This window comes from Phallusia mammillata, chromosome 6 (genome assembly GCF_965637545.1).
Source record: "Phallusia mammillata chromosome 6, kaPhaMamm4.hap1.1, whole genome shotgun sequence".
Taxonomy (NCBI): Eukaryota; Metazoa; Chordata; class Ascidiacea; order Phlebobranchia; family Ascidiidae; genus Phallusia; species Phallusia mammillata.
The window spans coordinates 9,204,880-9,232,562 of record NC_137257.1 but is presented as its reverse complement, the minus strand read 5'-3'; the positions used below and the strand labels follow the sequence as shown (position 1 = coordinate 9,232,562).

Sequence of the window (27,683 nt, the reverse complement as noted above, 5' to 3'; positions counted from 1 at the left end):
ATACTGACAAGATGTAAAAATCGAAAGTTAAATAAAGATAAACAAAGAAAACAAAAGGCACTTGCTTCAAAAGACAAAGCACGGTTTTTGAACAAATACACAAATTTCACAATACAGGTCACGAATTCACACAAAGGCTTTGAACAATGCGCAAAAATTGCAGTTGGGTTAAGTAAATTGCACTTCGAAAGACACGGGTAGGCATTCTTTTATCATAAGCAAGTCAATGACGTTACTATCCACGCCATGACGTCATACCCAGTTGCAACGATACTCAAGTTTGTCGTTGGGTTGTCAATAAATAAATAAAAAACAGTTCATGAACACCACATGTCAAAAAACATTTTTAATAGGAAAATGCGATGTCAAAATTTAGTTCAAGATGGCCGACTCATGACATAAAGTATCAGTGTCAAACAAATGCGTTTTACTCTAATACAGAAAAACCGCACAAAACAACATGTAAAATGTACCACAGCTGGTAAAAGGGACATTGATCATCACAATTTTCTTCACAAAAACGACGTATGGATTTACTCAACCAATATATAATCTAAATGTGTTTTGTGGCAAAATCACATGCAATAAAGCGCTTAAATACCACTTTGAAATGCTTGACATACGCTTTTGGGGCAATAATGTGGCATGATAGATATAAAACAAACATAGCGAAGACATAGTCAAACGTATTTTACCACGTTACTTTTAAAATTTAAAAATGCTTGTTTTTGTAAAGCACTTAATTGTTCTGAAGACATACTCGATATAGGGTTGCTTTTTTGTGGTGTACCTATTGCACAAATGGTGACACAATGCAATTTACAAGTTACAATACCAATAACATGCCGTTTATAAAAAACTGAGACACATACACGGCGGTGTAAACTGGAAATAAGTGGATGGCTCAAGTTACTGGTGTAAAAGATCCAAGAGATATCGTCGATGTTAAGGGACTGATTGATCACTTTAGCAATTATAACAAACTAAGTTGCAATACGATAAATACATTTAAAAACGTTATCACAAAAAAGTGTCTCCTTAATTTTGGTGCAAAACATAAATGGCTTGCCGGGGTATAATTTTTTTTATTTTTTAGGCGCCTGACATTTATAGGTTATAAATTTGTGTTGTATAAAAACCTTGTTTTATATATCCTTCATTCAAACCAAACAATGACCCTTCATTCAAAAACAACAAACTTACCCAGAACTTAAGCAAAGCGACACGAAGGCATTTAGTTTGTTACCCCACTTCTAATATGCCTAGTTTTAAGCCAGTAAAGAGCCATACTGGGGTTGTGAGATTCATGTTGTTTACCCCTGTTTAAAATAAAAAGAGCGAGGAGATTATAGTTAGTTGGTACCGAATTACCCTGTTTTTATGTTTGGTGCTCTACTGAAATTTTAAAATGCATTACGCATTTGTGGTGCTGTAATTCAAAAAAATCATGAATCACTACAGCGGTTTTCGGCCAAACAGAGCAATTGCATGTGCCCCTGCCCACTTGTTAAACACAGACTATAAAGAGAAATGAATAAAGACCTTAAATATTCAGACACTGGCGTAAATCATTATAGCAAAAACGAAGCTAAGCATGTAATTATACTTACTGGCCATTAAATTAATGCAGCCTTTCAAAAACGGTTCTATATAAAGCATACATGAGACCTTGCAGTCTCCTAAGGACAACAAATAAACTTCAACTATACAACATACAACATAGCAGTCTTGTAAACTAGCAGCAACAGCCAAATTACAAGGCCAGAAAAAAAAATTTCCTATTTTGTTATATACATAGTAGCCTCCAACGGCCCGGTTATTTGACACACAGGATTCCCCTAATATTAAATATCACTGATTCAAGAGTTTTAAGAAAAGCTGTTCTATGTGGACGGTCAGGCAGTAGCTGAGCAGGATCAGGTATTAATGTATGAAATGCTTCTGCAAGACGTTGTTTGTAAGATGGATCAGCTTGGCTTTCTATAACCTGTACAAAAACAAACACATTCTTATGGCGGAATTTTGTCGAACACCTTACCTTTCGTGAAAACTTTTTATTGGGCAATTCTCATATATTCATTATATCTGGCAGCAACAAGCTACTAACGATTTTTAGTCCTTGTTAAACCCTTAAAGTCTACACCAGTGGTTGCCAACTGGGGAAGAATTCCTACCAAATGAGGTATCTATAAACTTGAGGGAAGGAATTTCTGTATGGTTTAGCACAGGGCTGGGGAACCTTTTTGTTTGTGAAGGCCGCCAAACGGTTTATCGACTCTCGTTTAGCCCGCACAGACTATTTCCTACAACAAGGACAGTGGTGTTTAAACTTTTTGACTTACAGACTGGTCGATGTGCTATTGGACTTACGGTCCAAGCAAAATAAAATTCCTCCCTACATTTCCACCCTCACTACAACATTCAAGAATTTAAAAACATTTTTGAAAAAACATTCAGGAGGCCGCAGATTCCCCACCCCTGGTTTAGCATTTACTATGTAAGTTAGTATATTCTAAGGGAGGAATTCGTCAAAAAGGTTGGAAACCACTGGTCTAAACCATGGTTCGTTTGTCGCCAATACGGTTTTATCGAGATACAATTGTGCCGAATTGTGCTTAATCGGCAGCATTTTCTGAAAGGGTTATTTTTCACCAAAAAAACAACAACACAACTGAAGTTAATCCTAGACTCAATTGTTGTTTTATGAGTTGCAACTAAAAACGCAGCAAACATAACCTCACCTGATTAAACAAAATCATGCTTTGGTCCGGCCGAAAACAGAGAAGAGAATAAAAAGTTTCTCCGGCAGTTCTCAGTAGGTCAAGGTCAGCGGCATGAACAATCAAAGAGTCAAAAACCAACTGGAAATAAACAGTAACGTGAAAAACAGACTCTTATTACATCTACTAAGATTTGATGCATGTGGAAACATCACAAACAAACAGTGACTTATGTTTATATTCAAACTTTTTCTTGCCAACAATTTACAGACCCACGCATTAAGAATTACATCATCAACAAAAAAAAGAACAATATAAAAAGATCAGTTGAAGCAGTTGGTAGAGCACGAGTCCCGAAAAGGCTACTGTCGTGGGTTCGAATCCCACCGCAAGGTAGTTTTTTGGTCTACCTCTTGCCATATGGGAATGCTTGGTGACCGGCTGATAAGGTATAAAGCCTTCAACAGGTCTGGCGTACTACGATTTAAAAAAAATCGTTTGTTAACTACTAACACGATTTGGTATAAAATGTACAGAGGAAAAACAAAATTGTACGTTTCACACCAGCACTAACGAGGAAGATCAAACATTCACCTAATGCACAGGGCTGTACATCGGTAATGCAAAACGAAAAACACAGTTTGCTTAAAATGTACTGAAAGCTTCATTTTACCAACAAATGCATAAAGTCAACCTACGTATATTAGCGTACACATATTCCGCAGTGCCCCAAACAATATTTAAACCAAAAAAGCTTAGGTTTAAACATTTACCCAGTGCTTTTGGTAGAATTAATATTGACACTGTCTGTGGTAGATAAAAAAAATACCATGGTAACAATCAGGGGCCGGAAAGTGGAGTTATTGAATAAATCTGCAAAGCGCGTGTGGCTAAAAAAACATTACTCACTACATTGTGCGGTAGGAGAGCTAACTCAGCTACTGTTTGCATTGCAATAAAACTATGCTGTGATTACATTACTGCCTCTTGCAAACATTGCATGCGTAACTTTGCATACCACACAATTAACTTATTGGTACTGATTTGCGTTACTGCCTTACAGAGATATGATTTATATGAGCAAATCAGTATCACTATCGTTTTAGGTGGCAATTATATTTACAGATAATGGCAAAATGGAAAGGTCATTGTTACGCAAAATATAGCAGACTGCAAAGAATGAATAAATATGTAATAGTTTATTTTTAATGTAAAGGTAGATTCAAACTGTTTTCTACTTGACTTATGGTCTCCAAAAACGCAAAGAAACTTTTACATTTAGGGTTTAATCAACTTTAACTCTAAATCGCACTTTAACAGGCTTGCCCGATTCGGTATAACGCTTTCAATGAGCCTTTATAAATGACTGTGCCGTGATCACTGGTCTGCATGAACGCTTTAGTGCTGATCACAGTTTTGAATGTATATTTATCTTAATGATTACTGGTCCATCTGACGATTACCTACTGCGAAGCTGACATGTGCAGCATACGAGGCAGGAGTCCGGGAAAGGCTCCTTTCGTGGGTTCGAATCCCACCGCAGGCTAGATTTTTCTAGCCTACTTCTTGCCATATGGGCATGCTTGGTGGCCGGCTGATTCGGTAAAACGCCTTCTATCAGTCTGGTTTACAGTGGTTTATATGATATATGATTATGCCATGATCGCTGGTTTGCATGAACGTTTTAGGGCTGATCCCAGTTATAAATTTATATTCATCAAATGTAAAACAGGGTTAGTGACAAGAAAATTAGCTTAGCCACGAATTTTACTTACTCGCACAAAGGACATCGTTGCAACATGAAGCTCCGTTGGTTGTTCTTTGGTTTTTTGACACTGCAAAGCGAGACCTTCAACAGCCTCCAAGCACAACTTGCAATTATCGTTGCCATATCTTGTGTTAAATAAAAGTGTTAAGAAAACTGACCTGAAATGTTTCAAATTCGGTCCAGCAGTACCGTACAGTACATTACAAAGCACAAATACTGTTAAGGATTGGATAGATGTAACTCTCGCCGTTTTGAAGTTGAGAAAAACTTCAGTTGAAATTTTGGGATCTATATTTTTCGGTTTCAGAGTTCTGTAGTTTTCAGCTTCAAATAATGCCACCGAAAACAGTTGGTTTGTTGCACTGGGTCCAAATAAAGATGTACCGACTGTTAGGCCAGATCGGCCATTTTTAGGAAGACTCGGTTTCGGCCGAATAATTTGTTGTGAGTACTAAACCGAATGTTTTTCCGAATCCAACACAAATATAAAGAGCTTAACGTGTCTGTTTTGCTTAATAAGGTACCACACAATCTTTCAAAATACGCTATAACTAAACCCGCGTCAACTGTTATAATTTTTAAGACAAAAATTCAGTAGTTCATTGGCTGGCTGGCAACCATGGCCGAGGCAAACTTAAACCCCACAAAACTAAAAAATAATAAAACACAACTGTTTGCCTAGAAGAATTACTAAAAATCGAATCATCTAGACCACAAAAGCGCCCAAGTTGTAAACGAGACAAAATAGGTTCGGTACCTCTGGTTAAACTTTACAGATTTATATCGCCATTGGACAAGCAAATCCGCTAAAAATCGCGGACCCATAAGAGTTTAAGTAACACTCAATCACGAAAATTGATATCAAGGCAAACTTGTTTTTCATTCATACATGCGTTTTGGACTTCCTTAATATAATTTCACGTATAGTTATTTATAGGACAAACATCTATTTTGACCTTTCATGTTGGCTTGTCAAACATATCGTGCAAATAAACCCACAAAAGATATTTGTCTCAGGTCAGGTGAACCTCAATCACCGCAAAAACAATTAAGAAAGGCGTTTTACAAACTCCTTACATTCACTTGTTCAATATCTAGCGGTGATGGGTTAGGTAGGTTAACATTGTGTACATTGTAACAAGAGCAAACATTAGAAAGGATACGAGCTTAAACCAAGCTGGAGAGAATGGATAAAGGCGAGCATCATTTCCGCTGGCAGCTTCTCAACCTTCTCTGGGTAAATCTCACACAAGAATGTAACGAGCTTGTAATATTGACTGAAAAACAGAAGAAAGAAAGTTTAATTTCGGGTTTGCTTGCTGAAGAGATCGTTAAGAAACTACGAGGCGGTTTTCAAGTGAAATAAAAAAAAATTACAATATGAAGAAACCAGTCTGTATATAAGAGTAAAATCGTTCTGTCACGTGCATTTGTACACGTGGTACGGTTCCTAGCTTAACTATGTGCACCGTACAAGGTTGGAGTAAGTTTTAAACTTTCGCTGGTGCATAAAATCAGATTTCTGTATCGGCTGCTAAGTTCTATAAAAGAAAAAAAAATTACTATACACATACTACACCAGACATCTTTCACTTAAAATAGACAAAAACTGAAAGTAATCTGATTGGTAGAGCACTATGTATTCACACATTACTGTGTTTCCCTAATCTTCAAAAGTTGAACATTCTGTTTTTTTTAATAAAGAAACTTGTCAGGCATGTGGGAAAAGTGATTTTTTTGGTGATGTACCGAATATTCGGTTTGCCAAATTTATTCGGCCGAATCGGACATTTTTATAAAGATTCGGTTTCGGCCGAATCGTGACAAATTATTCGAATCTTTTACATGTAAAACGTGCCTTTTCTCCTACATAAGGTACCCTCGATCTTTAACGCCATAACAAAAATCATGATTCAAATTAAATAATATGATATTTAGAACATTGGCGTTTTTCCCACTCCAGACAAAAAGTCACTAACTGTATATGCTTGGTGTCGGCCGAATTAGGTGTGTCTCTACTTTTTATGTACCTCCAGTAATTTTTTTTAGACATTAACTACAAAAACTGTCTTTTGTATTAAAAATGGAAATGTATACAAACCTGCACAAAGAAGGGTAAAGTAAAAGTTGCGAGTTCATATGTGGAAGAATTATACCAAGTCCAAAGAGGACAACATCTGCAGCTGATGTTTCGTTTTCGGGTTGTCGTATCACAACCTCTGCGTGTAGTTCGTTGTCTGCAAATAGCAAAGTTTTAATTTTAACAATGTAGTATTTAAACATTAGAGCAAGTAGCCTAGCTACTTAGCTAGGTTTTTTTAATTGCGAAGACAGAATGTGTTAAGCCCGTGTGTTGAAACACAAAAAAGCCCGAACCTGTCGCGAAAAGCCCGGCCGGACTTACAACTCTGACCCAAAGAGTATTAAACAGTCTAATTTTAAGCGTAAATGGGAATGCAAATAGCATAAGTGACGTGGTTCGTAAACCACAACTCAAAAATATCACTTTCTCAAAGGTAACAGTAGCGTGTGTTGGTGTTTGGACAAACAACCTTTTGTTTACGTAACAATCAATTTTGACGCCATTTTCCGGTTGCGTATCAATAAAACCATGTTTTGAACGCACCTTAAGGAACAAGAACCTGTTGCTGTGAACCCAAATCATTGGTTTATTTTTCTAATATATAGAAATGAAATGATTCGTTTTTTATATGATAGTAAGCCCTGGCTTATACAGCTTTTTACCCTACAGTTTGAGCGGCTTATGATCGAGAGTGGCATACATTTTAATATCATGCCGATATTATTTCCACCTCCATGCTTTTTAAATAATTTCACGTTCAAAATTTTTGACATGCTGGCTTCACACGTCAACATAAGCCATGCTTGGTACAATTATTTGCGTGACCAACTATTGTTGACTAATATTTTTACTATGTAGCAACAGAAAAAAAGTGTTATAAGTTATAGGAACAAATGTATTCAACATCACAAATACGGCTTACATTATTTTTTGACACCTTAATATGTGGCTTGCAACCGAGTAAATACGTTATTTTCCAAATATTTCAAAAAGGCGATACCAGTGACAGGTGGTTTTCGCGTTGCTTGTCACAAAGAACCGTGTCCTGAATATGTCGCACGTCTTCTGCGTACACAATGTGATACATGATACCAAAAATATCCATATGGATTTCATGGGCTTGGCAGGTAATACGATAATGGTTAACAGAATAAATATTTTATTTGGCAATATTACCTCCTTCAAATAGCTGTTTGCGTCGCCTTTTTTGGCAATAACAACGATTGAATGTGTGCTGACTATTGTAGGGGAAATTCTTTCATATCGATTTTTATGATGGATGAAATTGTTCGCTTAGAACAGGTTTTACGAACAAAATACGACAGTTGATCTAATACCGATACAAGATTTGGGTTTACCAGTTCCTATGAAAATTTACATGAAACGTGGTTCTATACCGTTTTGTTTACAATGAAACGTGGTTCTAAACCGTCAGTTACATTTTAAATCAAACACAAAGCTAAGACCCCAAACTATCGGACCCGGTAAGCTAAGGTCTTTCACACACAAAAACGAGTACTGTATCGAAATCTAGGACTTGCCAAAATCATTGAAAACATTTATTTTTCCACTCTTTATTTTAGTCTTTGTTAAAACCTAATCACAATTCCACAACATTGCAAAATTTTGACAATTTAAATTTTGGTATTGTTAAAGAATTTGCCCGAACCCTACAAGTTTAAGCATGTGGCCTTTGCATGATTCTGCCCTAGAAGAACAAAATTAAACGGATACACTGTCTTTTTAATCCTACTTTGAACCCGCTGTAGAATCTATCACAAAAAGACCAAATGTTGTTTGCAGCCCAGAAGCTGAATCATCTTCGAGAAACCAGTATCATACATTATTCAGATATGATCATTTTTGCCTATTTTCGGTATATAACCAGATCATCAGCTTTAAACTTGGATGCAACAATATTTGCATATTCATAAGGCCTTTGTCACAGTTAAATTCACAAAGCTGACAGGTCCAGAGTTGTATATGGGCCCAAAATCCGAGCCCGAAGCCCAAACCCGAAACGTTTTTGAGAAGCCCGATTTGGCCTTAAAGTTTGACTGACAGGCCTATAATAAAGAAGGCGTACGGTATACACAAAGGACAATAATAGACAATGGCTTAAACAGGGCGTTTCTGGGCTGTGGGACGTTAGGTTATATTCAGCAACTAGCTACTTAGCAAAGGTGATTTATGGTTTAAAAAATTACGGACAAAAGATATGGAGTCAGGCCCGAATCAAGACCATATCTTAATAAAACCCAATCTCGAACCCGAATAGCCCGGTCTGACTCAGTTTAAACGAAAACTGTGCGATTTTTCCGACAAAGTCTGTCCAGCGTTAACTCTCACCTGTGTCACTAAAGTCGATAAAGTCTTTGGATAGAATATGTGTCAATAGTTCGATGATAAGAGAAAGGTCCTGAAAGGCTTCTTCCTCGGCTTCGCGGCTGTGTTTGCCTAAATTGTGCTTGCTGTAGGTTTTTAACACAGCCATAGACCACTCGTACATCTGTTGACACTGTGCCTGATTTGCAAAAAGAAAGAGTTACTACATTAAATCTGGTTAAACCGAATTCAGTTAATCCATAACTTTGTCTAATTCGGACAAAACTCAAAGTGTCAACGATTTTTAATGTGGTAAGGCTTGAAGCAATCGACATCGGTTAATCCCGATTTTCGCCTAATCTAGGCATATTGGGGCCCAAATGGGTCCGCATTAACGTAGGTTTAATGTACTTTAAACGACAAAAAGTTTTGGGTCTAAATGGGTTCGTATTAACCAAGGTTTATGGAACGAAAACTTTTTTTTTCACTGAATTCAAAACTCAAAGGTTTTATTCTCCCGTTAAGCTTTTTTGATTGGCTCCGAAAACATATATTGATCATTTTACTGAAAAAGAACAAAAAACACACATTTAACACTGTTATTTTAGCTCCGAATCTATAACCAGTAGTAAAAAAAAATTGGGTTGGAACCAGATCGAAATTTCTTAGACGGTTATAAACTGGTGGAAATTTTAGTGCATGCAGAGGGAAAAAGTCAGGAGTCACCAAACTAGAGCCCTGAGCCAGACCCGGCCTTGAGATGATTACAAAACATTGTTACAATATCAACAGGAGTAAATTTAAACTTGGTGATTAACCATAGTGGGGAACTACACCAAACACGTTAGAAAACCACTGTCTCAGACTTTCACAAGCGCAAGTAAAATATGGTTCAGTTGTTGGCAACTTTGTTCTAATATTAATTTTGAAGAACTAAAAAAAAACAGACATTGACCATTAATTTGAAACATCAATGTATAGCACCAAGAGCTAAACATAAACGAAATTGATTTCATGACAATGGGACAATAATTCACAAAAAACACTATTATTTATTTGTGTTAGGTGACAGGTAAACTAAAACAGGCAAAAAAGGCTGAATAGAAAACAGGTTACCATGTTGCTATGACAACAGCCACCTCCCAGTAAATTTGTACAGCCCATAAACATGTCAATATTTGTTTTCCCATGACACCAATATTCCAGTAAATACAAAGGATAGATAAGATGATTGATCAGCCATTCGAACCACACGTAGCATTGTTGAGCGACACAAAGAGCAAATTATCTACGAGTCATTTTAGGATTAATAGCTTTATTCCGCACATATTGGCTGGGAATACTGTAAATTGCTATAATCATCAAATACCGCAATTTTAGTCATATACTTTTGGATTTAGAACTAAATCACTAGAAAAGCTACCAAAACCAAAGAATATTGTGAAAAATGTTAAAGATAGCAGATACTTAAACAATTTGATGGTAAGATTTTTAAATGTTTGGCACAGATTAAATAAGTTGCATTAATAGATGATAAAGCTATATGTATAAAAACTTTGACATGAAACAAATGTATGATAATGTTGGTTTTACAAGAAATCCTTCCAGTTACTAAAGCAGTAACTCAAACATATAATATTTCGTGAAATATGAGTTTTATTGTGGAATGTATCATGAGCATCACAAAACGATCACACAATGTCAAGAGTAGGACATGAAATATGTGGTTGCATAGGAGAACATACAATAAAATATAGAAGGAAAACAAATCCAGTAACATATAAAAAAGTAACAGGTGTTCATAAACAAACAAAAAATAAATGCTCTGCACTGCCACAATGTTCTGATCAATTGAATTGGAAATTGTTTGTTTTCTTGTAATGTAATAACAATGCTGAAATTGTACTGGAGGAAAATTACTGAACGTACCTTGTCAAATTGAATTTATTGTACACATTTTTAACATTTATTAAACTTATTTTTATGCATTTCATTAATTAGCCGTTAGATATTACTGAAATGTGTTAAAAACCTAAGTAAGTTTGTTTGAAAGTTAATCTGAAACCTAAAATGCTTGTATTGTAATCAACTTTGCTGTGCAATGAAACATACTAACAGGTTGCTTAAACATAACATAAAGAACACCAAAAGCAAATTTAAAGCTGAATTTTCTTTAATAGTTGATATGTTGTCATCCATTTGAAATTTCAGAATCATTTTTACCCAAGTATTTGAAATTGTTTTTTTAACACAAAAATATAACTCTATATTCCATGTATGGGCATGGTTTGGAATTTGGATGAAAAGGCAAACAAACATACAACAAACTATAACAGAAGACTGTGTATAATGCAGAAATGGTCCTTGAAGGTTTCCTCACAAACATTGGGAGCCACAACATAAGCTTGCTTGATACTGCTACCAAGTTTCTCAACAAAGAGACAAAAAGGTTGATAAACTACTCCATTGTGTTTAAGGTTGCTGATTGTCACATAATATTTGTCCAAAAGTGGCACCTAAACATATGTACACAAAGCCTATTAGCATACATGGTAATTAACATATAGCCTCCTGAAATGAGACTTTGGAACAAAATTGTAAGCCAGGCCGAGCTTCCGGGGGTCAGGTTCAGGTTTAGGCCTGTTATGTGTTTGGTAACAAACCTGGTTGAATTAAAGCCTGACCTTACACTAGGCAATGTTGGTGTCATAGATTCACCTTGGTAAATTTTAATCCTTTTTAACAAAATGTTTTAATGTTTACAAATTTTTAACAAAAAAGTCCTTTTTTAACAAAATGTCAATATTGGACCAGGTCCTGGGTGGGTACTTTCAGGTTTGGAATAGATTTGGGCTTAAATTTCAGGCTGCTTACAACTCTACTTTGAACCATTGTATTATAGAACCATTTTCTTTTGTTCATTTTATATTGGACAATTTGCACTTGCATGCTTTTAGGTGATAAATTAATTTTTTTTTTAAATTGGAGACTACTAATAAAATGTGTTGGAAATTTATTTGACCACCACAGTTAAATAGATTTAAGTCATAAACTCTCCAAAAACGAAAAAATGAAACTTTCTTAGATGCAAAATATAAAATTTGTACTAGCAGTCCCAAACTAAAAAAATATCACCATGGAAATATACAATTGACTATAAAACTGCTTGTTATGTTAGGAAATGACTTGGGAAATCCTGGATATCAATTTACCAAATCCCATGGATTAGTGGGTTTGATTCAGGGCTTTTGCAGGCAGCTTAAGGAGCTATGCTGCCATTGAACAGTATATTTTTTACCAGACTAAATTGGTTTAACTTGAATTCAGTCAAATTTCCGAAAATTAATTTTCCTATCAACGATACGAAATTAAAAACTGATGGTTAAGGTGGTAGCAAAATGTTATTTGCATCACTTTTCACAAAAGTAGCAAAATAATAAAAAATTCATTAAAACAAACAATTTTGCATACTTACTTGCACCATACAATAGCTGGCAACTGCTCGAAGCAGTGATAACACGACAAGCTTTGATGACAAGTCTTTGGGCAAGACATAAAAACTGTCTGATATTGACCCATTCCGAGATAGAGGTATCATTTTAGCGCTATTGGACTTGGTCAGGGTTGCACTGTTTACCATTATCATGGAGCGTGCATTTTCCACAATAACCTTTTTCAGCAGAATCATGTAATTTTCCGGCAAGAGTATGGCCATTTCACAACCCTGAAGGAAAAAAAACAAAAATTTTACATTTTACATCAGTTCCGATGGTATTTTATTTGAAAAACATATTAAAAATGCCCATTACTTAATGTGTGAATGCCTAAAATGTACACAAATGTTTAAAATCAGTGGAAGACTGATTAAGGTTTACAGTGAGGTCCAATTTTTCAGGTCAGATCATTGTAGTTGCTAAAAAAACAATGTCATAAATTCCCATAGTATGTTAGGGCTAATGTATGCCAATTTTCAGACACTTTTACAGGACAGTTTAAGCTTACAATGATGCCATTGTATGCCTACTGCCTCTTTTTAATGGCCCATTAGGTGTTTTAAGTCCAGACATTAAAACAAGATGATGTACATGTAAAATTTACTTCCTTATGTTCATTTTCAGTTTAAACACATGCTCTTTTGTGACTCATGCAGCATACATGACTTGAATATGCACCGTAACACCAATGTCCAGTAGGCCACTCACCAAAGCAAATATGTAAAGCACTTAGAAACATGTACAATGTTTGTCAGGCTATTAACTGCTTTATTTCGAACAATAGCATGCCAATGCCTGTCAGGCAATTTTTAATGGTCAAACACCTGTTACAAGCAAGACAAATGCCACGCATAAAATGAACTGGAGTAAATTTTGTAATTTCCTAATGTGCATATGTGCCAGCAGGCAAAAACATTATAAAAGTATAACTCTGACTTTGATAAATTACATTTTGAGGTATTTTACAACTTTCTTGGTTGGGGCTGGCATTTCAAACTTTTTTGAATTGTACTGATACTAGTCAATCTGGTGATCCCCTACTACAAAGCTGACATGTGCAGCATACAAGGCTTGTGATTTAACTCTTAGTGGATTCTCCATTGAGCCTGCATAGCTCAGTTGGTAGAGCATGAGTCCAGGAAAGACTCCGGTCATAGGTTCGAATCCTACCGAAGGCTAGATTTTTCTCTAGCGTATGCCTTGCCATATCGTGGTGAATGCTTGGTGACTGGCTGATTCAGTATGGTGCCTTTTTTGGACCTGGTGTATTGTGATTTTTTATATTGTATTGTGACCACTTTATAATAGTTGTTTACCCATGTGCTAAATCATGATAAATCAGTTAAGTTTATGACAAATATAATAATTCCACAAAATTTATTTCCATCTTTCCAAGTTATAATGTTTTTTTAGCTCACCTTTATAAAAGAATCTTTACAGTTTACAGCAAAAGTGATGGACATGATACCCAGCAAAACTATTTTTTTGCGTGGGTTTCGTTGAATGCTTCCACAAAACACAGTTTGAGCATCAACAAGGGGATAAGCGCTTGTGTCGAGAAATCCTGAAACTTGACACACTGAGAAGAACTCATTGTCCAAAACTTGTGGAACGCGTTTTGTTTCTAATTGTTGCAATGTTTGGGTGGGCTGGACCAAAATTTCTTTTAAAATTGATGTGGTTGTTGTAGGTTGCGCCTCCACCACTAGAAAAAGAATAAAGTTACATTTAACAATTGAAGTGTGTGTCCATGTTCTATGGCTATAATCAGGGCTGCCATACCGTCCTTATTTCTAAGATTTGTCCTTGTGTTGAAGGGCAATGTCTGAGAAAAAATTATTGTCCCTCATTCTGAGAAATGTCCTTGTTTTTGACTACAGTCCTTATTTTGCCTTATTTTCAACAATTACAAAGAACAGACTTAGCTTTAATATATTGTCAATAGCTATAAAATCCTAAAAAATTAATTCTGGGACTCATTCCCTATTCTGTAACTATTACCGTATTTTACGGACCATAAGGCGCAATTTAAATCCTTTTTTTCCTCATAAATTGATCGTGCGCCTTATAAGCCGGTGCGCCTAATGTATGGATCAAATAGTGCTTTATTGCCTACACTAAAATACAATAACCATAAAAAATATTGAGCATTTTTGTTTAATGAGCTTTATACGGTAACCCATATTCCTTAAAATACGTTGCGTTCTATAGCCCGGTGCGCCTTATGTATGAACAAAAAACTAATCAAAGCAATTTATTGACAGTGCGCCTTATAATCGGGTGCGCTTTATGATCCGTAAAATACGGTAATGTAACGATATCTACATTTTATACTACATTTAACAAGTTTGGAAATATTTATTTCCAGGTTAAAACAAGTATTGTATACCAAACAAATATAATTCGCTTATGAAGGCATACTGTCTCAAAAGGCAACAGAAAAGGGATTAAAGTTAGACAAGGCTGATTTAGCTGCAAAAGATATTATTTTTGCGATTTATCTCTCTATAATTGAAAAAATATGAATATTAAAATCATTTTTGGCCAGGAAACATTTTTTGGTCTTGGCTCTCGATAACTCAAATTTTTTCATCACTGGACAAATCAAAACGAAACATATAAAACTGATAAAAACAAGAAACAACAAAACGAATAAGAACCACTCAAATTAGCAATTTTTAAATTGTATACAAATAAGAAAATGAGATTTCTCACATAAGATTTTCATTGCAAATGCAAAAAAATTAAAAAGAAATCACACTTTTTTCCAAGAGAGATAAAAAAATGTATCACTAGTGTTACATTACAAATATGTGTTTATTGCATATATACCTATATGATTGTTGTCCTCATGGTCCTCACGCTGTACCAACAGGAGAATACAAGTCAAACAGACCAGCACAAAAATATATTGCTTTTTTCTGCAACAAATGAATATAAAAGCTTAACACATTAGACACAATAATGGTAGTTTTGTAGATTATTCAATAAAATGCAACAATAATGGTCTTTTTGTATATTATTTAATAAAATGAAACAATAATGGTCTTTTTATAGATAATCCTATAAAATGAAAAAAAAATTGTAGACAACTTCCTACCTGCACAAATAAATTTAAAAAAAATTTAGCACGCAAACGAAAACAAGTTATACCAATATAAAGGTAAAAGTTAGTTAAAAAGTATGACTAAAATAGCTTACCTTTTTGTCCACACACATATTCTCCTCATGTTGTGCCAGTATCACTTCACATGACAACTAGGTCGCTTTTTCTTTACACTAGCTGCACAGATTAAAGTCCCACAATTTAAAAACCTTTCTGTAACACTATCTGGGCAGTAACGCTGCCCCCTTTGAAGGAAGACACACAAATTGTTTGATGAGACTGAAACACGTGTAGCAAGAAAAAGGCCACTCGCAAACAATACCTGGATTTTGATACACCGTTGAAAGCACGCACACAGAGGGATTATGTAAAAAAGGAAAAAATGGCATTTCACAAACACTGTTCAGCGTTACCTGATAAAAATGGGGTATTTGCGTTGCTGGTTAACGGTTTTCAATTACAACTTAAAATTGAAAAGAAGTCTGCACTAAAACACTTTATTACATTGTTAACTCTTCACAGTAAATTTAGGTTCATTGCACCAAGCTTTTACTTTGTAAACCGTAATAACAAAATCTCTTTCCTGCGATATAACAACTAATCCAATTTCTTGCATGCATTTTCTCTAACTATCAAACAAATCTTAATAAAAAATGTATTCCTAAAAATGCATAATTTTAAAAAGTTTTAACTGTATAAACTTAACCAAAGCTTTATCAAGCCCAATAAGACCTTTATATTAAACATGTTAATGAATACAACTTGCTTATATTGTTGAAAATCAAAACATTGCTATGATTCCACAAGTGATTAACACACACACCTTACTCATCTTTAAGAGTTAAATTGAATCACTATGCAAAACAATTTCTATTTACCTTTAAAAACAATTCTCTCACTAAATTGCTAGACACACACTAACCAGAAACTAATAAAATTGCATCTGTCACACATTCTCTTTAATTACCAAATAGATGAATCATTATGCAAAAATCTCCCTGACATTACACATTGTCCACCTACTTAAAATGATAAACATCATGTTGATGAATCAGACAAAAGCAACTGTCTCTGGAAAGATTAACAAACAATAGATCATGGCTTTTAACCTGGGCTAGTACTGCTCCCTTCTGTGCTTTTTGCAAACCTTTTTGTACTACACCTTGTAGTCATACAGTGGACCAGAACATAGTTTTAGGTAAAAAATTTCCAAATTCAACAATAATTTATATGTTAGCGATTGTTTGAAAAAGTTAAAAACTCTGGATAACAGTGAAGACTGTAATGACCAGTAGGCATTTTTTTGGAAATTTTACTTCACAGACCACAAACTTAATTTGGAAGAGTGTGTTTGAACTGAACAGTATAAGACCTTCCAACAAGTAACATGATCAGAATCACCTTTTATATGATTATATAACCAAGAATGAAAAACTTTCATCGTTTGTTGATGTTTTATCCTGTGGTTTTGAAGAAGATGCCAGGGTGGCAAAATACATATATTCTGCAATATTCAGGGGCTGATTTTGTTAATCTGAAGGGATTACCGATTTGTGATTGCTATTCTACACCCTATTTCCACCTAGTGGACATCTTAACCAAACAAATTGAAACTTTTTAAACCAATGAAATAAAATTTAATACAATTCAAATAGTAAAGCTACTTACTTGGTTTAGATAACACATCTGCTTGTGCGCAATTTCCACAAGAAGTTCAAGTATGAGAATGACAAGATTTTCACAAGTGTGGTAGACTGACAACAGCTTGGGGCAATCTGAAATTGTTTAAAGATGATTGAAATGAAGAATATGATTTATTTAAAATTTCACTAAAAACTTGCCATGTTAAAAAAATAAAATAAAAACACATAACCTGGCAAATAATAGTTACATAAACTTGACCATTTTTACAATAAAAGGGAACGAAACAAATCAATACATATATTTTTCTGTCATAATCGCAGAAAAATTATCTTTAATTTATTTGAATTTCTCTACTAAAATGTCAGGTAGAAAGCAGGAAGGTCAAGTCAAAATTGGAGTTGGCTTGAATTTGATATGTTGTGAACCATAAGAACATAGACTCAATAAATCCTCGAAGTTAACTGCCACATTTGTTCCTCTTGGACTATTGGCATCCACCGTGTGTCTAAAAATAATTATTTACAACAAATATAATGCAAAACCTGCTATGATGGGAGACAGAAAGCTGAAGAGTATTGAGGCATTGTCTGGCCGTGAAGAAATTGCCACACCCTGCAGCAGTGTAAGGATTTCGGAAATTTCCATCTGTACATTCTTTTCCTGAGACATTTTAACGAACCAGTCTTTGGACACCAGCTCATGGTAACGCTTAGGCAGGGGTTCAAGGGTCTAAAAAATTGAATATTTTAAAAATTACTGCAAAGCAAATGAAAGTGTTGCAGATTTGAAAACAAGAAATAATTAATCAGTGAAAGTAATTTAAAGATAGTGTTGTTTTCTTTGAAAAAAATCCACAATACACAATGCCCATGGTCAGTCTGGTTTTAGTTCAGCCCTTTTATGTTATATTTTTAATTTCTTTAAATTGAGATTTTAAATTAGTTTAGCACAATGTGTTGTTTCACCAATGGAAGAAAAGTCTCTGATTTTTTTCAAACGAGGCTGCTGAAAGTTAAAAGGACATTGTTTGATTACTTGGATTTAGTTACAATGTAGAAGAAAATTGCACCCCCAAAACAAAAAGCTTCACACAAAAAATGTATAACATTGTACCTGCTGCCAGTATTTATCCCTGTACACATTCATCTTTGCGGAGCCGGCAAGTACAAGGGAAGACATAATGTTTTGTTTTACAACATGAGGTAGTGCATTAAATGGAGGCTGGTTTGAGCAAAACTTCATTCCAAGCTTCCAGAATTCAGAAGATTCTACAACTTGACTCGACCTGAGTAAATATTTAATTCATTGAAAAGTTTACAACAAAAATCGGATTCTATCGAAATAAGATGTCAAGGCAAAATACATGTTTTTACAATCTTAAGGACGAATGATTAAATGTAGAACCTAAAATTCCTGTTTCTATGGATGTTTTCAACCGAACCTTGTGTCGTTGATGTGAGTGAAGTGAATTATGACAAATCAAAAACACTTTCACAATTTGGAAACTTACTAAACCTGTAATAGTTTGTAGACAACGTGGCTTGTATTTTATAGATACAACAATTAGTTAAATTATAACATTTCGTATTGGTGAAAATGATAGTTTAGGCATTAATTCCGTGCAATCAAAAAGTTCGGTTTCGGCTAAATTTTCAAAAAAAGTTCGGGCCGCATCCGAAACATCGAAAAACAGCTTATTCGGCCAAAATCACTAGTTTAAACCAAGTAATTTGTTTAAGTTAAGCTAAACAAATATTTTAAAATGCATAACTTGAATAAAGATTGTAAATGCACATTAATACTAAAACATAAGATCAGAGTTTGTATGTTGCCTATCTCAAAACTATATACTTTTAGTCGGTATAATTTATGAATAAACTTGCAGTAACTTAGTTTGCATGGTTTATTACCTTTCAGGATGATCAACTAATGTAAGAAGAAGACTTGTTGTGTTGTCTAGCACAGCTATTTCAGCTGTCCAAAAAGACAATGAGAGGTAGATTTTTGTGATCAGAAAATTGGTCAGCCATTTTGCACCTTGAGAGTTACGGCCAAATGCACTGGACAGTACAGGGCTGAGCTAAAAAAACATAGAAAAAGATCAAATTTTAGTATGAGAAACACAAATTCAAAACCAGTTAAATGCAAATTCTGTATTGTTGCATGTTGAATTCCAAATCTAAGTTTATAATTTTTCAGAGAAAATTTCAGTTAGTTGTATGTTTTGTTTATTCGCATGAAAAAGCTAAATTGTAGTTGGTACTGTTTAGAATTGTACGAACATTTTGATTGCCATTGAAAGTAAGAGACAAAAATATTGTCAAATAAAAATATACATTGACAATGTTTCAAAAATGTTTTAGTTGTGGGCACTATGCATTTTTTAAACATTGAAAAGTTCAAGAAATATCAATACATGTTTACATTTCTTTACATTTAAAATTTATGCAACCAAAATGTTAAAAAAACATTAAATATATAAGCAAAAAATAGTAATTTTATACATCTTTCGGCAGACCTTATTACAAATTAATTTTACGATATATACAATTTTCAGACCGCAGCATTTTAGCATGCAGTGGTTTAGATTTACTTACTTACAGCTTTGCTAATTTTTCACAAATACACAATTCAATCAAAAAGTAGCCCACCTCTTTATAGAAGTCTTCAGCATATTGCAAATATGTCGCCGCCCATAACTTGAAAAACCACATTAGGTCTCTAGCGAGTTGTGGACTTAGTATTTCCATCATGTTAGATTCCAATGCATCACTTTCAACCTGGCTTAGTCGAATCACAGCTGATGTCAATCTACATGAACAATGATATTTTAGTTTACATTTATTTATGTACAACCACATTGTTACCTATATAAATCTCTGAAATTTTTAAGTAGTTTCTTAAGTGGCATAATAACATGACTTCATATTATTACAGTTCATTAAATGTTTTCTGTAGTTTCTTTTAATCCAATTGCTAGCTGTCTTAAGTCAATTAATAAATGTTGTTTAACCAGTGTTGTTGTTTTTTCATTTTAGTAAGGACAAGTAATGTGATTTTTCTTTTTAAGTCAAATACAAATAAACCAAACAAACTGGTTTATGAAATTGAGAAAAATTTTTGAAAAAGAAATTGCTTTTTTAAACTACTGACTATGGTTGGCATTTAAGATTATTTTCCAAATAAACAAATTATCTGATTAATGGGATTGTACAACTGTTCCACCTAATTCAAAGGAAGTAACATAAATATATGTAAAAAGAAAAATTTTACCAATAGAACTAATATTACAGATTTTTGTGATCTCTCATGAGCAATGGAACACAATTTTTTCACCAGAAATGAATAATGTTTTATGGAAAAAACTTTCAGCAATCTTACCTGACAATAAAGTCAGTGGATTGCTCCGCTCCAGGAATTTCACTGAGCTTTTGAGTTGGTGAGCCAAGTACTTGCAGCGTTACACTTTCATTAACAGTCGACTTCTGTTGAATGGAATAATTCACCAACTCTGGTGGAATTAGTGCCGTCTCTCCTTCACACTCGTCAGCAAGAATGTGACCTAAAAAAGTTAATAACTTGAAACAAAGATTCTACTTCCCCTATGGTGGGACAGAGCTAACAGAGTGTTTTTCAGGGCAATTTGTCGTTAGGTTTCAATTAAAAAAATAGCTTTTGGTGATAAACAGAGATTAACAATATATAATAGTTCTAAAATTAAGAATAAGCAAATTAAATCTATACCAAATTACATTTTTACATACTAGATGTCTTTTATATGAACTAACAGGGTTTAGTGTATGTGACATCCCAGAAAAGATTTTAAATTACCTGCTAGCAACAATATCCAGTGGATGTCTTCATAAAGATCATTTAAGTATGAATCAGCAATATTGTAGGCACCAGTACTAGAATGTTGCTTTACGCGATGTAGATGGCTGCTCAATCGATTGGTTCTCTCTTCTAACAACCTAGTAATGGCAACAGAGGACAAAAAAATTAAATGATTGCCAATTAACTGAATGCTACACAACAGCTCTAAATACTTTGTGTCTAAGTTTATAACTGTGACCATATTTTAATATGCATTGATAACTTTATAGGTCTATTGCCATACAGTCAGTGTTCGAAAAGTACAACATCATGGAGTGCAACCCATTATCTGTGGGCCAAATGCATCCCAAGGAATAAAAGTTCTGCACTTTTAACATGTTTTTGATAGGGATAGATCGAATATCGGCATGGATATTGGACATATTACGATTATTATCCTTTTTGTCATCACACAGACGATAAATGGCAAAAAATACCAAAAATCAGTATCAGCCTTAAACAACCTGTGTTGGTCTAACTGTGTTTGTGGTCTTACGCTTTTTGTACAACTTTTATAATGCTATAGAATATATGCTCAGATTAGAGCTCAAACACCAAGCAAAACAATTATGTGTTTCTTGTAGGTCTTTTCAAATTACTCACTTTGTGATCAGTGGTATCGTTTCATGGGGTACAGTTCTTGCTAGCGACGCGACTGAAATCAGTTGACAACCAAACTTCTCAGAATCATCCTCTTCAAGTTCATCAATATCAGAATCATCATCTGTGAAAAAATCGCATCTAAACAAATTCCTATCTTAAATACATTCGCTAAGACAGTGGTTCCAAACCATGGGGAATTTTAAACCTTAAGAGGAGGACTTTACTTTAATTTGTAGTACATGTGGTTTGTAAATCAACACTTTAGTTACAGGAACATAAACTGTGAAGTTGGTAAAAAGACCAATTTCAAACAGTCTTTTATGGTTTAGCATCTACCATGTAGTCTATAAGGGAGAAAACAATTTTTTAAACTGTTAAGTGAGAAACTGGATATATGTTGCGCTTACAAGTTTGGTCTGTATTCTGAAAGTTAGTAACTTTTTAACTTTCATTTGGCACTTTACATTTGCGGCAACCAGTTTCCAACAACAACAAGCATGAAACATGCAGACTGAGTCATTGCGGTAGCGTAAATTTTTAGGGATGGGCCAACGTCATAATGCACCCGAGCGTGCTCGACCAAACAGAACAACTGCAAGTGGTCGAGCACGCTCAGGTGCATTATGACGTAACAAACATCCCTAATTCCACACAAGTTTTGGCATTACAAGGTCGCTTATCACCAGTGGTGTATTAAAGCTGTACAGGCCCTAGAAGTAAGCATTTTTTTACAATCATAACACATTTAAATTAACCGTCATTTTTGTTCTTGTGCACCCATTCAAAAAAATATTCGCATGTTTGTATGAATATGCAAATTTGGTGCTCGGGTCAGTTTGCGCAACTGCTAGGCTGAGCACTGAGCATCAAAAACAGCAATGCTTGGTACTGAGTACTCAGGTTCTAGCTCAGCTCGGCCCATCCCTATAATTTTCATCATCAGAGTAAAGGCAACAACGGTAGCTGTTTAATTACCATCAAATCCTGGCTTTCTGGTTCCCTCTGGTGGACAAATATGACACTGCACGTAACAGGTGACAATCTCCTTCGCACATGGTGCAATAAAATTTGTTTTGTCACCATCTCCCATTCGTTCAATTAAAGTTGTCCAGGAATCTAGCAGGTTTTCATATGCCTCCATGTATATTTGATCATCTTCATGAAGCTAAACGAAAAGTGTATTTTACTTAAGTGACAAAAACACAAACTAAAATCCTAAAATGCATACTTGTTTCTGGCAAAAGGTGTTATTTTATGCTTAGGAACACTATACATAGATTTGAAAAGTAATTTCATCATAACTGTAAGTGTCAAGGAACTGGTGTATATATAATACACCATGCAGACATTTCAACAATGGCACTTCTGTTTATGATTAAATGTTATTTTATGATTCTGATCAATATATAAAACCACAATGCACAGTTCCAAACAAGCAAAAAAATATAAGTATTTTGAGCATTTGATGTAGAACATAGCAATGTTTCGACAGTTTTCATTGTTATCATGTGGTGAAATAACAGAAGAAAGGAATGCAACTTGGTGCTGCACAACAGTAAATAAAAGGGTGACGCCTAGTCAAAGATGGCAGTTGTGCAGCACCAACTTGCATCAATTCTGTTGGTTTTATTCAACTCAATGATGACAATGGAAACTGTTGTGATGTTTATAACACTCAAATACTGCCTTGTATCTTTTTGCTCAAAAAACATATAATTTTGCTTTTGTCCAAAAAATTATTACTATGAGCCTAAAATGTGAAACTTCATGTAACATAAAATGGTAATATTGTTTGTACATAGTTTTTGTGTTTGCTATGATAAGAAACAGAACAAAATACGACAGTACCTCTTCTTCATGTGACGCTTCTTTACCAAATAAACAAGTCATTTTTGTGACAGCTTGTAGAAAAGGTATAAAAAGGTTGTGTTGTTTGGCCAATAGCGCCCAAACTTCAATCTTGTGAACATCCAATAAATTGTGAATGATATTGGAAATTCCCAAAACCTCATGCTCAATACATTTGTAACTGTAAAGAAATAATATTTGTTCCTGGTAAAAGCTGGTTGAATTTGTTTTACGAAAGCCAATGCCTGAATTTTTTTGCAAAAATGATTTTGCTCGTCAGGGCTGCCTTCTACATAGGCAAAATAAGGACAACCTAAATTTTTTATTTTTAAACAAAACACAGTTTTTGAACAATTTTTTGCATTGAAATGAGCCATACATATCACATGGTATATTTTTTGCCAGAAACAATATGTTCCAACAACTCTTTGTTCATAGAAAATACTTTAAAAAGAAAATATGTGCATCTCATGACAGCTCAGGTCTAGGTTTACTTTTTGGTAGCACGGTTTTGACTTGTAAATGTTGAGAATAACACAAAATAAGGACTCAAGTCAAAAACAAGAACATTTCTTCGAAATAAGGACAATCACATTTTCTGAGACATTGTAATACAAAATAAGGACAAATCTTAGAAATCAGGGTGGTGTGGCAACCCTGGTTATAAACCTCAAAAAATCATTATTTGATAAAAAAACTAAAAATAATTGACAAAAACTACAAACGACTTTTAATTTAAATAGTACCTGGAAAATACATGAAGAAATGCTTGAACAAAATTAACAAGAAACTGAACAGCAACAGAATCATCATCAAATATTGGACCATTCAGTGATGCAAGTTGTGCGAGACATGATACTGATCCATGACATAGAGACTCATTTTCACGAACTTTTATATGAAGCTACAACATATAAATAAAATTTCAGTAGTGGTAAATCATATTTCAAAAATTAAAAAAATAACTTTACATTGAATTTGAAAACAACGTTCATTCATGATACAATTGCATACAATGTAAAGCATATCAATGCATTTTTTAAATTTATACTTGGTTTGGGGAAATCCCCAAATTGTTGACTGACAAAGCATTGCTGTCTTAAACTTTACAAAAAAATTTACCATGTTAACTAAAAATTTCATTGTGAGTAGTGCAGTCCGAGTAATTGCATTTAATAGACAAGATGTTCAAGATGTTTCATAAAAGTTGAAAATATATATATATATATATGTTTAATTCTGCAGTTTTTGTTGGCTTTGACAAGCAATACTTTGCCCATAACCTAAAATTGTACAACAATGTTCCCAATTCCTGTTTTTGTCAAACAATATTTTTCCCAAAGGGACAAAATGAGAATTTGGTTATTTTTAAAGTAATAGAAAAAAAATTAAATATTCATAAAAATACCTTAAAAAACAGCTCCAGAAAGTTAGGATCAAGAAAAACCGTTTTCCATTGTTTTGGTGGTTTGAAAGCAATTTTAATTGTAGTGTCTTGAGAAATTACTGCTCTCCTCATATCTGGAAAATAATAAAAAATAAAATCATTCAACATGCAAAAAATCTTGCAACAATCTAATTACATGCTTCTGGGGAAAACTGCCAATTCAGAATTTGTTCGGCAATTGTAAAAAACTTTTCACACAAATTGGCTTCAGCTCCGTGTAATCCACCCTTGGCAGCTGCTGACGACTCAATGTGGCGAAGAACTTGCACCACAAGATGGAAAATTTGTTGAAGATCATTTGCCTGTGATTATAAATTTTGCCTGTGAGCAATTTACTACTAAATTGGTAAATAAGTCAGATTTTGTATGGTTGAACTCAGATAAAATGAAAAGTATCAAATACAATAAACTGTTAAGCCCCTTCATATCACTGATGATAGAATGAGCATTTACCGAAACGTTTGAATAATAAAGCATATCACTTTTTATATCTATTTGGGGCATTATTTTTATTATTAAACTAATTCGTATATAGTGCTACAATTAAAAGAGTTTCTTGTTAAATCGATACACTAGTTCAGTGGTTCCCAACCTTTTTTTGATGCGACCCAAATACTTACCAAAATTTTGTTTACTGGTTTCTCGCGACCCATGGACATACTATTTTAGTTGAATTTTTGTCTGGAAATTCGGAAAGCTTTTTTAAAATTACTACGCAAGTTTAGGAAATCAATAACCTTATAACGAACAAATAGTGTTGTTGTTTTCGACCAAACATTTCCATTTAACCAGGACTTAGAGCTGAATCGAAGAATTATTAGCCAGACAACGCTTAAATGTGAGCTGACACATCACTTTATGACGTCACAAACAGTTTTAACCATTATCACCGCAAGTTGTGATGAAATTATCGTTGGGCAACAATTTAAAGCCTTGGGAAATATATAAAAATAACGCTACAAGGCGAAATCAAAAAGTAGATGTTCTTATTGTCACTAAAACAAGCGACCCAACAGAATGTTCAGGCGACCCAACTTTGGGTCGCGACCCATAAGTTGGGAAACACTGCACTAGTTTATTGAATATAATAGATCGTAAATCTTAAGTTTAGCAATTGATTAGTAAATATATTCTAGTTAAATGAATATAAAAGATTGTCACAACAGAACTACAATTAACCACACTTTGTCTGTTAATGTGTTCATGAAATACATCACCTCAAATTCTCGTTTGCATTTTGCGTGCTGTTCCCATGTAATTCCAACATTACTAGACTTGTCCGATGATGAGAATTCAATGCAAAGAGCTGATAAAATTGAGCAAGCACTTTTTTCCTGCAAAAAAAAACAATGTTGTAATGACTAATATAGCTCTAATATACTTCAAATGCATTAAATCTGCCTTTGATAAGCTTGAGTTTTTAATGCTATGCTGGATACAAAAATCAGTCATGCCGAAATAACAATGGAATCAAATTTAGGTCTAAAAATGTACAGAAAATTCTGATAAACAGATGTATAGTATAAACATAACATAATGGAGAACTATAAACAGAATGAGCAGATCAAGGTTATTTTTATTAACATGACATATTTTAATAAATTACTCATTAAAGAAATGTAAATTGTACATGGTAGAATAGGTGTAGTTTATAATTAATAGTAATCCTGTCAGAATAGGACAGTTCAGGCAAACTTACCAACACAGGGTTCCCAGAAGACACCATCATGGTGAGGTGTTGATAAAAAGGAAGACGCTGGTTGGCATCTTTTGTCGCCAAGCTAGAGCGCTTGATCATAACAGCAAGCACATTTGACAGTCCTTCCCTCACAAATCCAGTAATACTATGAGCAACAAAAACTGGAAATTAGACTAAAATGCAGGAGGCAAAAGATGAAACTCGACCAAGGCCCAACAATAAAACTTATTGCCATTACTTGTAGAAAAATGCTTTCACATATCAATATAACATATCACAACTATAACAAAAGTTATGTAATGTAATTAAAACTGCGAAAAGCATAGCTATCAACTAAAATGACCTGTCACATACTAAATGCATATAACCATCAGCAAACACATGTTTCTTACTTTGGTCTTTCAGTGATAAAGGTCAGCAAAAACTGCTGTAGGTTGTTGCGTGTTTCTTCATCAATGATAGTCCACTCCCGAATAATGGCATCCTTCAAGGTAGCAGAAGCTTGGTACTGAACAGAAGCTACAGTACTTCTTTCTAAAAACAATGTTAAAGCTTAGATAAATCACTTTGCCAGTCTGCAGAACATGGCAGTTCCCGACGAGATCTTGTGTGTGCAGGACCTACATGTCCCGCGTGCGCGCGTGCACGACCCGCAAGTTCACGTGCAAGACCTATTTTAGCAGGCACAAAGCAAGTAAAAGAGACAGGCCAATTAAATGCCTTTGGTGCAAAACCTTAAAACTTGGCGTGCAAAAATTGTTTTTTTAAAAAATTGAGTGTGCAGCAGCCACACTCTGCAGACTGGTCACTTAGGACTGCTGTGATTGTGAAAGACATTAGGGACCAGCCATACCTAAAATATCCTTGCAAACATGATAGGGTGCCTTGGATCTACGAAATGACAATAGAACTTCTTCAGCATCTTGCCTTGCTTCAGGAGAAATCATGTCCGGGGGAGCAAGGGAGGCATGTGTTGCCTCCTCCAAGCGTTGAACTAAACCAGCTTGACTCAACATGGTCTACAACTTCTCCTATGCTGGTATAAATAGCAAAATTTATAGCAAAATCACTTT

General features: G+C 34.4%; 2 protein-coding genes across 2 annotated transcripts; both read right to left on the bottom strand.

Annotated features, from left to right (window-relative positions):
- Positions 1-3: 3 nt before the first annotated feature.
- LOC145232428 (exportin-4-like) lies at positions 4-27,683 on the bottom strand. The gene is made up of 23 exons (XM_080097049.1): positions 27,464-27,683; positions 27,003-27,144; positions 26,611-26,755; positions 26,129-26,245; positions 25,048-25,213; positions 24,873-24,985; positions 24,211-24,368; positions 23,465-23,645; positions 22,592-22,781; positions 21,617-21,737; positions 20,972-21,111; positions 20,522-20,702; positions 19,792-19,951; positions 19,051-19,220; positions 18,254-18,425; positions 17,683-17,869; positions 17,165-17,271; positions 8,921-9,095; positions 6,590-6,725; positions 5,652-5,765; positions 4,496-4,613; positions 2,742-2,861; positions 4-1,987 (listed from the first exon to the last, which is right to left on the bottom strand). Exons 1-23 carry the CDS (start codon positions 27,624-27,626, stop codon positions 1,817-1,819), a joined length of 3,447 nt encoding a protein of 1,148 aa, XP_079953175.1. The 5' UTR covers positions 27,627-27,683; the 3' UTR covers positions 4-1,816.
- LOC145232433 (uncharacterized) lies at positions 10,530-17,153 on the bottom strand. Its single transcript, XM_080097054.1, has 5 exons — positions 15,592-17,153; positions 15,223-15,311; positions 13,809-14,095; positions 12,372-12,620; positions 10,530-11,412 (listed from the first exon to the last, which is right to left on the bottom strand). Exons 1-5 carry the CDS (start codon positions 15,618-15,620, stop codon positions 11,224-11,226), a joined length of 843 nt encoding a protein of 280 aa, XP_079953180.1. The 5' UTR covers positions 15,621-17,153; the 3' UTR covers positions 10,530-11,223.